Source organism: Pinus tabuliformis, chromosome 8 (assembly GCF_031772625.1).
Source record: "Pinus tabuliformis cultivar Carrire ecotype Pingquan chromosome 8, CPIR1, whole genome shotgun sequence".
Lineage (NCBI taxonomy): Eukaryota > Viridiplantae > Streptophyta > Pinopsida > Pinales > Pinaceae > Pinus > Pinus tabuliformis.
Genome location: NC_142294.1, coordinates 1,343,484,341 through 1,343,497,683, shown reverse-complemented (window position 1 = coordinate 1,343,497,683; position 13,343 = coordinate 1,343,484,341). Strand labels below are relative to the sequence as shown.

At 45.2% G+C, this 13,343-nt stretch overlaps 1 protein-coding gene across 1 annotated transcript; it reads left to right on the top strand.

Annotated features, from left to right (window-relative positions):
• Positions 1 to 204: 204 nt before the first annotated feature.
• LOC149240453 (non-specific lipid transfer protein GPI-anchored 15-like) lies at positions 205 to 1,605 on the top strand. Its single transcript, XM_089367309.1, has 2 exons — positions 205 to 700; positions 844 to 1,605. The coding sequence occupies exons 1-2, from the start codon at positions 358 to 360 to the stop codon at positions 1,104 to 1,106; spliced, it is 606 nt and encodes a 201-aa protein (XP_089223435.1). The 5' UTR covers positions 205 to 357; the 3' UTR covers positions 1,107 to 1,605.
• Positions 1,606 to 13,343: the final 11,738 nt, after the last annotated feature.

Here is a 13,343-nt window from a genome sequence, read left to right as displayed (position 1 = left end):
GCAGAGACAGACGACTAGGGAACTATTGTGTAATTGATAAATCACTTTACAAAAGCGAAAATGCGGTAAAGCAGTTGGAGAAGTTAGCAAGTTGGGTGAAGAGATGACCAGCAATAGTTGGTGTATCTGTCCATGGCCACGCAGCTATTCCCTCTCCTCGGCTAACCCATCGGCTTTATAAACAAACCTTTCCCTTTTCTGCTCTTAGACATTCACTCAGCCCATTAACGTTTATTATTCTTCTTACTAAATTTCTGCTTTTACTAACTAATTTCTGCAGAGATCTGTATCTAAGTAATTGATTACTTTTTGGCTTTGCCTCGCTTGTTGGCGATCAAATTGATTATAGTTGATATCATGGCCAACGTACCGGCATTGACACTAGCGTTTATAGTCATAGCGGCAGGGGGAAGTGTGGGCAGGGTGGCAGCTCAGTCTTCGTCTTCATGTAGTACTGCTTTAGTGAGTTTGGCGCCGTGCCTCGCCTTCTTGCAGGGAGGAGCAAACAACAGTAGTCCAACACAGGGCTGCTGCACTGGCCTTGCTTCCGTCGTCAGCACCAGCGCTGCCTGTCTCTGCCAGATGGTTACTACAACCAACAATCCCCTGGGGATTCCTATCAACCAAACTCAGGCCCTTGCTCTGCCAGGCGCCTGCAAAATTACTACTCCTCCTGTCAGCCAATGCAAATCAACTTCTGGTAATTACCTCATCATCATAAACTGAATGGATTGTTATATTCAATTGCTAATTGTTGTTTGTTTCACTTTCTGCGTTTCTTTCTCCAGATGGAAGAGGAATATTAATTGTAAATTTAATTTGTTTTCTTGTTGGTGGTTTTAGCTTCGAATCCTCCTGCTGCGGCGGCCCCTTCGTCTCCAACTCCGGTAGTCAGTAATCCCACACCCACAGCTAAGTCGCCCGCCACTTCAGCAACTCTTCCTCCAACTACGACTCCGACTACTGGTGGAGCACTTTCTCCGTTTGCCAAGGAGGGGCCAACTACCTCTGCCAACTCAGGATCTATTATGGGCGTGGATATGCTGATTCATGTGGTTGCAATAATGGGATCATTAACTTTTATTATTTCTGCGAGCAGCATATAAAGGAGAGGTGAGAAGTGCCAGAGTAGCGCGTGCGAGGGCTCTGGATGGAATTATTGTTGTTGCAGCTAGTATAGTATCGTATTGTTTCTCAATTCTTTTATCGCGACTCTGTTTATGGGATGTAATAAGCATATGTTATTACCAGATGAGTTGGATCTATGATGGGCGTGGATATGCTGATTCATGTGGTTGCAATAATGGGATAATTAACTTTTATTATTTCTGCGAGCAGCATATAAAGGAGAGGTGGGAAGTGCCAGAGTAGCGCGTGCGAGGGCTCTGGATGGATTTATTGTTGTTGCAGCTAGTCTTGTATCGTATTATTGCTCAATTCTTTTATTGCGACTCTATGTATGGGATGTAATAAGGATATGTTATTACCAGATTGTATCGTTCATACATTTATTAGTCAGAGTGTGGATTGTTTCATTCATTCACACTATTTCTTGCGCGTATAGGAGTCGTCCTAAATAAAAGTGTTGAAGAGATCTTCTTTGTATTTTATCTCTCAAGTGCGCGCATACTTCTTCTTCCATTGGATTTGTTTTATAACATAATAGTCAGCCAGTTTTATTTTATTCCATAAAGCACTGCACACGGTGTTAATATTGGCCTAAAATTTGATATTTCACTTGAATACTAAATTATCCAACATTATAGAGCTTAGTTACCAAACTCGAATATGAATATGATTCCATATAATATGATAAAATTTTTAATAAAAAAATTGAAATATATGTTTCCCCATCTTTTTAATATTTTTTTGATATTCATTTTAAAATTTAAATAATTTCTAACTATGTTAATTAATTTAAACAATTTGAAAAACTATAATTCATTAAAAAATATCATATTTATTTTTTCTTCTAAAATTTTATTTTAAATTACTTAGTAAAATTACATACTAAAAAATTATATATTCTACGCTTCTTTCTTTAGATTCTTTATAAATATATTTTAAAAAATCAATTATTTTCTTGCTCACCTTTACAGTCTAGAGTCAAATAGTTTAGAAATTCATGGTTTAGGATAAAAATTTTGGTTTTCCAATTTTATCGGATTTTTAAACCCTGTCCAGAAATATCCAAATTTAAAAAATAGAAAATTTACCCCATTAACAATTAGTTACCATTCTTACACAATCCTGTGCAGAAATACCGTTAGTGCACAGGATTCGACCGCCATCAATTGTGTAAGGTCCTCGCAGCTGCGGTGCGGTTGGGTGTCGGGTGACCGTGCACGGGCGCGCGACGGGCGTGCGAGGGTGCGATGGGCGGGTGTGACGAACCGGGCATGACGAGAAAATGCGACAATAATAGAAGTGCGATGCACTTATATGGCGATTTGGAGCGTGGGGCGCTTGGCTTAAAGCCGATTTGCGATGGCGGGTAGGCCGACTTAGAAAGTGGGCGTTGAACGTTGCGAAGGGGTGTGTAAACGAAGATATGGTGGTCGGCTGGGCGAGCCACCACCACACTTGTGAAGTGTATATACATGAGTGTGATGGAGCTCATTTCCATCATCCAACTTCGCACTTCATCTTCGCTCTTGGAGGAGAGCTTCTAGTGCGCAGATTTAAGAGGAGGATGAGTGCATACCTCTTGCGCTCCTCTTGGTGAGTCGCACTTGGTGAGAGCGCTCTTGGTGAGAGGTGGATGCGTTGGGCAAGGCGTGCCTGGGTGTATTGTGCGGAGGTGTTTGTGCGGCGACTTGGCATGGGTGTCTTGGCGACTCGGGTGAGCACCCGCCCACCGTGCAAGTGTGCACGAAGGTGAAACGGAGGTTGGAACTGGAGGTCGTAGAGTTGGGCAGGCGGTACTACGTGTTGTGCACATGATTTGGGCGTTTGTCAAGAGTTGGCAAGCGGGACTGTGTGTGGGCAAGGATACACGGTTTGGGCGTTTGCGACCAAACGAAGAGCGAACAAGCGAAGACGTGCGACGAGGTGAACAACGGGTTGGAGAGTCGTGCGGCGACCGTGCGGAGGTGCCGACGAGCTGGGCAACCGAGTTTGCCGAAGTTGTGAAAATTTGGCTAAGTGTAAATTTGGGGTTTCCCAAGGACTTAGTCTATACATTGTAAAAATGATGATTATATAATATATTGATTCGGGCAGACTCACATTACGGGGAGTTGCCCCTCCCCTTTATACTGTTGCAATTGTTGTTGTTCTTGTTATAATTGCTATGGATAATGAATGAGTATGGGCTTCATTGGTATAAAGGATAAATGTATGTTTACTTGGTTGCGAAACACAAGCTAAGTAATGTTAAAGTGAAAGTAGGCGTAGTCCACGAACATAAGTATTGGTGAAAAGAAAGTGTTCGGTGGTGCCGCACCTCGCTATAAGCGGTTGGAAGACTACCGCAGGTGTAGGGGCGTGACAGTTGGTATCAGAGCAGGCTGATTTAGGGTTGAAGAAGCTTGACAGTTGATGACAGTGGAAGCAGGTACTTGCAGATGAAGGAAGCTAGTTTCACATACAAGTGAGACAAGGGCCGATTCATGGTTGTAGGGAACTTGGTGAAGCTGGTGAACGGTTTAGCAGGGGTTAAGCTTAGTGCTTGGACCAAGCTGAACGACAAGGCATGGTAAGTTTGGGAGAAGGTGAAAGGAAGCTCTTGCTTACCTTATACAGGTTGAAGAGGTTGAAGGAAGAGAAGCCCCGGATCCGAAAGGAACTTGAAGTCTTAGAAACAAATGTTGAAGACAAACTTCTTCAACTTGGTTGGAAAATGGAGCAAGGTGAAGTTGCGGATTGTGCTAACAAGGAAGAGGAAGCCGTGATGTTTGAAGATGTTGCAGACATGACCATGATGGAGGATGAACTTGAGGATGATCAAGTTGGACCAGGATCGTGAGGTTTGCAGATATGGATAAATGAGGAAGAGCCTCATGATGATGATGAAGGACAAGGATTGTTGATGGTTGCTGGACTTGTTAGGGTTGTTTGTGACCTTATGGTAGAAGGTACAAAGGCCCTTGACAAGGGAGGAACATGATGATCGTTGTAGATGAATGGGTCATGCTTTAGCCACATGGCTAAGTGCCTGGCATGACTCATGGACAGATTGGAGGGCACACTCTTGGGTGGACTTCTCATGGCCGAGACCAAGAGATAGTCTTGGTAGACACTTTGGTGAAGGAGCTATGATGGAGGAACTCATGACATGATGACATGGTTGGGTGCCCGAGTTCACTATACCGAAGATTGTAGACTTGGATGAGGATGACCGATTGTTGTGATGGGTCTACTTGGTTGGGCTACATGGACAACATAGTCATGGACATCAGGTTGGAGGCATGGAGCATGGCAGTCTTATGCAGGGACATTGTGTGGGAGCACTTGTAGAGGTGTCATGGACATCCAAGGAAGAGTGCCAAGGCAGGGATGTTGTGCAGATGGATTTGCTAGTGTGACATGGAGACTTATTACTTATGAGTTGATGGAGAGGTTGTGCACTCTTGTACAACAAGGCCATGGACTTGGTTGGATTTGTGAGCTGATTATGGAGCTCATGGTGATAAGAGATTGTTGTGACTTTTAGGGACTTCATATATGGTGGACTTAGAGGATCTGATGCATTGAGGAGCTGAGGTCAGAGACTTTGATGCAGTATGGGATGCATACTTTCAAAGTACATGTATGGGCATGGCTTGGAAGAGTGACTTGATGTGGATGATCGATATGAGACACTTTGGAGTGATGGAGTTACAATGATGATGATGCCTTGGTGGCAACACTTGGGCATGGGTTGAGCCGAGACTCAACTACTTTGGACAGCATGTTGCAGATGAGATGAGGACTACTTCATGGACCTGAGCATGGCTTACACTTATATGGAGATGGATTCTTGATCGAGTTGAGGATGTGACAGGATGTTTTGAGGAACAACTGATGGTGGCATGAGGATGTGCATTCTCATGGTTTGAGCGTGACAGTTGGACTGGCCATCCGACTAGTTCAGACATGGGGACTAGTAGTGTACAGAGATGTGTTAGCATTGTGTTGGAGTATCATGGCAGCAGTTCACATGATGACACATGATGAGGTCGACACGGGATGTTGCAGTGGAGATTGTGACAGGGTGATCGATGATCATGGATTGAGATGATCTCTGATGGATGACATGCCGATGAGGTGTATACCTTGGTATGGTGATCTTGGTGAAAGATGGTTGCCGAGGTGAGACATGGTGGAGACAGTGGTTCTACATATGATGCAGTGATAGTTGCAGTATGTGGAGGAGTTGACATCATGGATAATCTTGGTGGATGGCTACCAGGATGGTATGTTGTCGAGGACGACAATGATTTCAGGTGGAAGAGGATGTAAGGTCCTCGGAGCTGTAGTGCGGTTGGGCGTCGGGTGACCGTGCACGGGCGCGCGACGGGCGTGCGATGGTGCGACGGGCGGGTGCGACGAACCGGGCGTGCGGAGAAAATGCGACGAAACCTTGCGACGAACATGCGACAATAATAGAAGTGCGATGCACTTATATGGCGATTGGAGCGTGGAGCGCTTGGCTTAAAGCTGACTTGCGATGGCGGGTAGGCCGACTTAGAAAGTGGGCGTTGAATGTTGCGAAGGGGTTTGTAAACGAAGATATGGTGGTCGGCTGGGCAAGCCACCACCACACTTGTGAAGTGTATATACATGAGTGCGATGGAGCTCATTTCCATCATCCAACTTCGCACTTCATCTTTGCTCTTGGAGGAGAGCTTCTAGTGCGCAAATTTAAGAGGAGGATGAGCGCATACCTCATGCGCTCCTCTTGGTGAGTCGCACTTGGTGAGAGCGCTCTTGGTGAGAGGTGGATGCGTTGGGCAAGGCGTGCCCAGGTGTATTGTGCGGAGGCGTTTGTGCGGCGACTTGGCGTGGGTGTCTTGGCGACTCGGGTGAGCGCCCGCCCACCGTGCAAGTGTGCATGAAGGTGAAACGGAGGTTGGAACCAGAGGTCGTAGAGTTGGGCAGGCGGTACTACATGTTGTGCACACGATTTGGGCGTTTGTCAAGAGTTGGCAAGCGGGACTGCGTGTGGGCAGGGATACACGGTTTGGGCGTTTGCGACCAAACGAAGAGCGAACCGGCGAAGACGTGCGACGAGGTGAACGACAGGTTGGAGAGACATGCGGCGACTATGCGAAGGTGCCGACGAGCTGGGAAACCGAGTTTGCCGAAGTTGTGGAAATTTGGCTAAGTGTAAATTTGGGGTTTCCCAAGGACTTAGTCTGTACATTGTAAAAATGATGATTATATAATATATTGATTCGGGCAGACTCACATTACAGGGAGTTTCCCCTCCCCTTTATACTGTTGCAATTGTTGTTGTTCTTGTTATAATTGCTATGGATAATGAATGAGTATGGGCTTCATTGGTATAAAGGATAAATGTATGTTTACTTGGTTGCGAAACACAAGCTAAGTAATGTTAAAGTGAAAGTAGGCGTAGTCCACGAACATAAGTATTGGTGAAAAGAAAGTGTTCAGTGGTGCCGCACCTCGCTATAAGCGGTTGGAAGACTACCGCAGGTGTAGGGGCGTGACAAATTGGGTGCTTAGGGGCACTGTGTTTAGCAAACACATACATGTCGATCTTCCACAGAGGTTTCACAGAGTTCTTGGTTAAGATCGGCCCCTTAAGGCTTTAGAAAACAATGGGGAGTGTCGAGCCAATGCGCAGGACAAAGGGCATGATAATGATTTGAACAGTTTGTGCAAATTGTGCCATGATACATCACGAGCGAGCTTGCATTTCCCTTCACCGTTTTCTGCAATTTGTAGACAATATTAGATACTCTGCAACCAAATGGAATTTTATGCGATATAATAGGCGTAATGACAACTGAAGGGCTCTACGACGGGATTGGATGCTATACTACTAAGACAGGTGGTGAGTGCTGAGTATACTGTGTTTTATTTTTTAGATAACATTCCCCCTCCCGTAGTAGATCATACATTGCAGACATACTGCTCCCCTGCACTTATATCCTTCATCTAGGTGGGTAGTTATCCATTTATATGTTTTGTGGTCACTATTTTAACTGGTTTTAGTATGCCTGGTACTTTTCCGGCTGATCACTTCTCCTTTCTACAATCGGAGATTTTCCATATCATGTTGTTACTCCTTACTGCATAATTAGGACACACACTCCCTCCCCCCCGAGGCGCCCAGATTACTATCTGGACCAACCTTATTTCTCTTCTAGCCCCACAATATAATCTCGAGGCGGGCTCATGTCTTTGGCCCATCAACTATTACTCTCTCTCGAGGTGTTGGATTAATTCGTTCATTATCCTGTTGTTACTCCTTATTGCCATATACATTCTTAAGTGCATTATTAGGACACACACTCCCTCTGCCCCCAGGCGTCCAGATGCCTATCTGGACTGACATTATTTCTCTTCTATGCCCACAATATAATCTGGAGGAGGGCTCTTGTCTTTGGCCCATCAACTATTACTCTCTCTGGAGGCGTTGGATTAATTCATTCATTATATCAAGGCCATGCAAGGATTTTGGTTTCAGGTTACTTAATAGGTGGTGGAGCTATTGGGATGTTGTTGCGAGGGATTATAGCTTGGTTCAACCACATTTCGGCTCTGGTATCCTGCATTGCAGTTTACTTGCTCTGTTTCCTGCACAATACTCTGGGAGCCATGGGTTTTTCCGCCAGTCGGTAAATTATAGCTCCGGCGATTTTTGAATTTCTACCTGGCGGGCATTGGGATCATTACTAGTGAATAGACCTGGGATCATTACTAGTTTTTTTTTTTTTTTTTAGAATAAGTCGTAATTTCTATTAAGTCATAAGAAATTACATTCTGTAGATGTCTAAGCATATGCATACTGAGGCTGGTTGCCTCTCAAAAAAAACAAAAAACTAAGATAGTTGTTCCCTCCATGGAATGGAAACAAAAATAACCGGCACATACATATCCCAACTGTTTTTATCTCCACGCAGGGAGTGTGCTCCGCGCAGGGAGACATATATCTAAGCAGCAAAATAAACAGAACAAAAAACTGTAGGTGTTTCTCCAGTGCTACGTGCTGGCTGATATATAACTTCGCTGTATATGCAGCTGTAGATTGCTGTCATGAAATATATGGTTACCCCCGTGGGTTGATAACAAAATAATAACAGTCTATTTGAAATACAAAGAACAAAACATGAGTGTGAATGATGGGAACTCCTTTCAGTGTTGAGCTTCCCTTTGTGCCTGAGGATCAACAAAGGGTCTGTGGTAGTGTTGAAAGAAAGTTCCATCCAGTTCTTCCTGGATTATCTAGTCCTCTTCTTGCCTCTGCGCAGCTTGCTTGGATAGGTAGTCCGCCCAAGCGTTGCGCTCCCTGTAAATGCGATAGTAATCAAATTTTTCAAAAGCATCTGTTAGTCTGAGAGCCTCATCCAGAATATGTCTCAAAGAGAAAGCAGAGCATGTTGATTTTCTGTTGAGCCAGTTGCAGACAATTTTTGAATCTCCAAACAATTGTAGTTTTGTGCATCTTTTCTCATGTGCAAAGGATATGAGGTGTTTGGCAGTGGTGAGCTCGGCATAGTTGTTTTTGCCTCGTCCCAGATGTATTTGGAGCTTGAAACAGTGGTTTTATCTGAGATAGAGGAGGGCTCCTCCCCCACAGCCTTCCTCTTGCGCTGAGCCATCAAAGTAAGCCCAGGGATAGGATTTATCTATGAGTTTCGGGGATATAGACCGAGGAGGGGCTTGTGGAGGATCATCAGGTATGAGTGCGAGGTCTGCAAAGATATGGGCAATTATGCCCGCCCAGAAGGGGGGTTTTTGGTCAAAAATCGCATGGTTCCTATCAGTCCAGATTGACCATCACATGAGAAGTGGAATGTTCCTATCTTTCCCAGAGTGCTGCTCCTGCCATATTCTCCAGGCATCAACGATGGATATGCCCTGCCAATGATGGAGGGAGGGGGAGCGTGAAGAGAGGAGGGACCATTGCTCACTTACTACCGGGCAGGACAGGAAGAGATGTTCAGTGTCTTCCTCATTTCTTCTGCATAAGTGGCACCAGAAAGGTCCATGGAAGGATCGTTTTTTTAAGTTTGCACTAGTAGGAATTTTGTTGCAGAGGATGGTCCACATGAGCATACACGTTCTGGGTGCTGCTTTTAGGTGCCATATAGCTCTCCACCACTGCTAAGTAATTTCGGGCTTATATGGTTGCATGAGCTGTTGGTATCCATCCTTCGGAGTATATGATCCATTTTTTGCTAGAGCCCATACTATCTCGTCTTCTTCCTCCGTGATTCTAATGTGCGCTTGTGTGAGGGCCTCAGTATAAGACTCCCATTCTTGTCTCCATTGCTCCGGGATGTGGAGATCTAGCGGTGGCTTCCAGGCTTGTTGTAGAAAACTGGAGTTTTCTTGATCTGCAATATGTGCAATATGAGTGACACCCTGATCCGTGAGATGAGCTGTGAGCTGCCCAGACAGCCGATGTGCATTGCCGCATCCTATCCATGGGTCTATACCAATGCGGACAGAGTTCCCCTGTTGTATTCTCCATGTTAGTCCCTCCCGAATTAGGGGAAGGGAGTTAAGAACTACTTTCCAGATAATTGAGTGTCTGCCACTTCCCCTATGTTCCCTACGAATCCAGCTGAAAATGCTTTCCGGAGCAATGTATTTTTCCATAACTACTTGTTTCTAGAGACTCTGTGAAGTGAGAAGTTGCCATCCAAGTTTTGCTGCCAGAGATTTTGCAAATAAATCAAGTCTTTTTATTCCCCAGCCTCCCCATTTCTTAGGCCTAGCAATGGTGTCCCATTTGACCCAGGCAAAAAGGTTTCCCTGTTTGTTCCCCTTCCATAGGAATCTGCAACATATTTTTTGTAGCCTGGATAAGATTCCTCTTGGTATCCAAGCTAGAGACATCCAGTATAAAGGCGTAGCTTCCAGCACTGCTTTTATAAGAGTGAGTCTTCCTGCCCTTGTGAGATATCTATTATACCAGACATTTAGTCTCTTCTCCACCTTTGTGATCAACCAGATCCAGTCAGTTATTTTGTATCCTCCGTGTTTTACTCGGAAGCCCAGATATTTCAACCCTTCCTCCATAGGGTGAATTTGGAAGGGGAAGCGCTTTTTTGTGTAAATGATCTCTTGCTGTGAGCAACCTGTCGCTGTTAAGGTGGATTTTTGAACATTTATTATCATACCTGTGGCCTTCTGGAAGAGATCAAAAACTAGATGTAATGTTGATGTGTCAGCCATGCTTCCGTTTAAGAAGATGAGCACATCGTCCACGAACAGAAGGTGAGTAAGGGAGCAGTTGTCCGTGATTTTGATCCCTTTAATTATGCCTCTCCTGTGTTCTGATGAAATCAGCCTGCTTAGCCCTTCCATGATGAGAAGGAATAAAAGGGGGGATAGGGGGCATCCTTGCCGGAGACCTCTTTCGGCTGTGAAGAAGGGGGAGGGGGAGCCATTCAGGAGGACACTGAATGACACATCAGAGATACAGCTCATGATCCTTTTAATGAACATGTAGGGGAAACCCAAATGGGTGAGAAGCATGTGGATGTATAGTAAGTTTGCCCTATCGAAAGCCTTTGAGAGGTCGACTTTGAGGATCATTCCTTTCAATTTCATGCTCTGTAGAGAGTGAAGAAGCTCTTGGGAAGTGCCTATAGCTTCATGGATCTGGCGACGATGGAGGAATGCAAATTGTTCAGAGGATGTATTGGCAGAGAGGATGGGTTTGAGCCTATTTGCTAGAATTTTGGCCCAGATCTTGTAGAGACAGTTACAGAGCGAGATAGGCTGAAAATCGTTGAAGGATACCGGCTTGTCTGATTTGGGGATGAGGGCAATGAAAGTGGATTTGATGGCCGAGGGGATAGTTCCAGAGAGGCTGCAGTGGTTGATTACTTTGAGGATGTCCTGGCCCAGCAGCTCGAAGAAAGCTAGATAGAACTCGATGGTCCAGCCGTCAGGTCCCGGGCTCTTGTCCTTTTGGAAGCCCCTGATGGTAGCTTCCAGCTCTTCCAAAGTAATGTCTTTTGTGAGTTCCTCTTCATCTGCATCATCCACAAATCTGGGGAAGAGTTCTGCCACTCTCATTATTTCTAAAAGACTTGCTTCTCTCGGGGCCTTGTATATGTTCCTGAAATGTGAGGAGGCTAGGTAGGCAAGTTCTCCAGGATTGCTGACCTGTTGTCCTTGTCCATCTTGCAGCTCCCAGATAGTGTTGATTGCTTTCCGACCATTTGCAAAACGGTGGTAAAACTTTGTATTCTCATCCCCTTCCTTGAACCAAATGGCTCTACTCCTTAGTCTCCAGCTATCCTCAAAGTCTCGGAGGACTTGTGTTCTCCGATTAATGAGGTCTTCATACATAGATTTCTGATCTGGGGAGATGAAGGTTCCTTCTGAGTTGGATTCAAGAACCTCGATAGCTTGTTCAGCAAGAGATATCGTTTGATCATCCTGTTTTCTCCTCATTTTGGCCCAATCTCTTGAAAGTACTTTGATTTTGGTAAGGTTCCTTACAAAGCTTATGGCTGGGTCTGCATCCTCAGGGATCGGATGTTCTTTCCAGAAATCAGATATTAATTTGATATATGAGGGTTCCCGGAGCCAAGTGGAATTAAATTTGAAAGGGGCCTTGGGGGCTTGTTGTCTTGCGCCCAATTCCAGATATATAGGTCTATGATCCGAGATCCCGCCACTTCCAACCCATTGCCTAGATCTGTGATGATTGCTGTGGAGAATCTCCTTGACGATAAAGCGGTCCAGCCTCCTAGCTAGGCTTTGGTCCTATTTTTCTTTACTCATATGACAGTTTCCTCTGACACTCTAGGATGTGGATGATTATGTGTAGATTCATCAAATCGGGCATTCTATTTTTATGTGCACGAAACTTTTTCTTTTCCATTTCGGGACGCGATCTGATGGCGGAGTCCCTCGATCAGTGTTATGCAGGTATGTTTCAGTGTGGGTTTAGATTTCTATCCCTCCTGCAAGGATCTCTGCTGGATTCACCGGGTGTCTCACCTACCAACCCTGACATCTATTTATGACTAACATTCTATTATATTCTCTACATCTATATCTCTATATACTCCCGCAATATGTCCACGTTGGACCCTTTTGCATCTGACACATCGGCACATGAGGTCTTTATACGGGCCACGCTGGAGGCTGAATCACAACATCAAATATACTCTGGATCTGAGCGGGGGGAGGGCCCCACTGTTTCGCATGCAAGGCGTCCCAGGGTAGATCCGATTAATTTTCCAGATGGAGGACATGCTACCCTTGCCTCACACGGGGCACGTCACGTAGGTGGTGATAAGCGAGGTCGCCATAAACATCATGCCATTAAAATTACCACCCCAGCTCCATTTCTCAGTTTCGGTCATGATGTTCTGATCAACAAAGTTACGAGCTTATAGAAGAGGGCCCTTGTTGGAAAATGGAACTTGTTGGGAAATGGAACTTCGCTGAAGTTGGTGAGGGAGAAATGAGGAGTTAAGTGGAAACGAAGTGGAAATCACTGCTTGGCTATATGCCCTCTGTGGTGCATTTGATGGGTGGTTGGTATAGTTTTCACTTCCTCAGCCAGGAGGATTTACACAAAATCTAGGCACTTCCATGGATTAAAGGACGAAGTTTCTTAGCACTACACTCTTGGTATGTTGGTTTCAACCCACTGAAGGAGACGCCGAGGAACAAACTTATATGGGTTAAACTGTCGGGCCTGCCAATTGAATTCTGGACCCGACAAGTTCTCATGGACATTGGCAATGCGATTGGAAAGTTTGTATATCGATCCAAAGTGCCTGGGCGCCCGGGACAAAAGAATTGCATGGATATTGATTGAGAAGGACTACAGTGGAGGGTTTCTAGATCATATTGAGCTGCAATGGGAAGACACCCACCTGGTGCAGTGACTGGACTTCATCTGACTCCACAAGGGTCGTATAATGCTGGCGTTAAGGAGGTGGTTGGCGATTGTCCAAACTTCTACATGACTAGACATGGGGAGTGTTTTCATCCAGTGGGCACACAACACATAACAGGTACTCTGTCACACCCTATACTTTTCCATCCCTCTATTTCACACCCTAAGATAAATGTTGAGTCGACCCCTATATTGGTGCCATCATCTCCTTGGACCTCTGAAGATTCTGGTTCTCCTACTGTGGATGACTCCTCCCTGACCCCGATAGAAAAGATACCCCTGCTTACAGTTTCTGCTC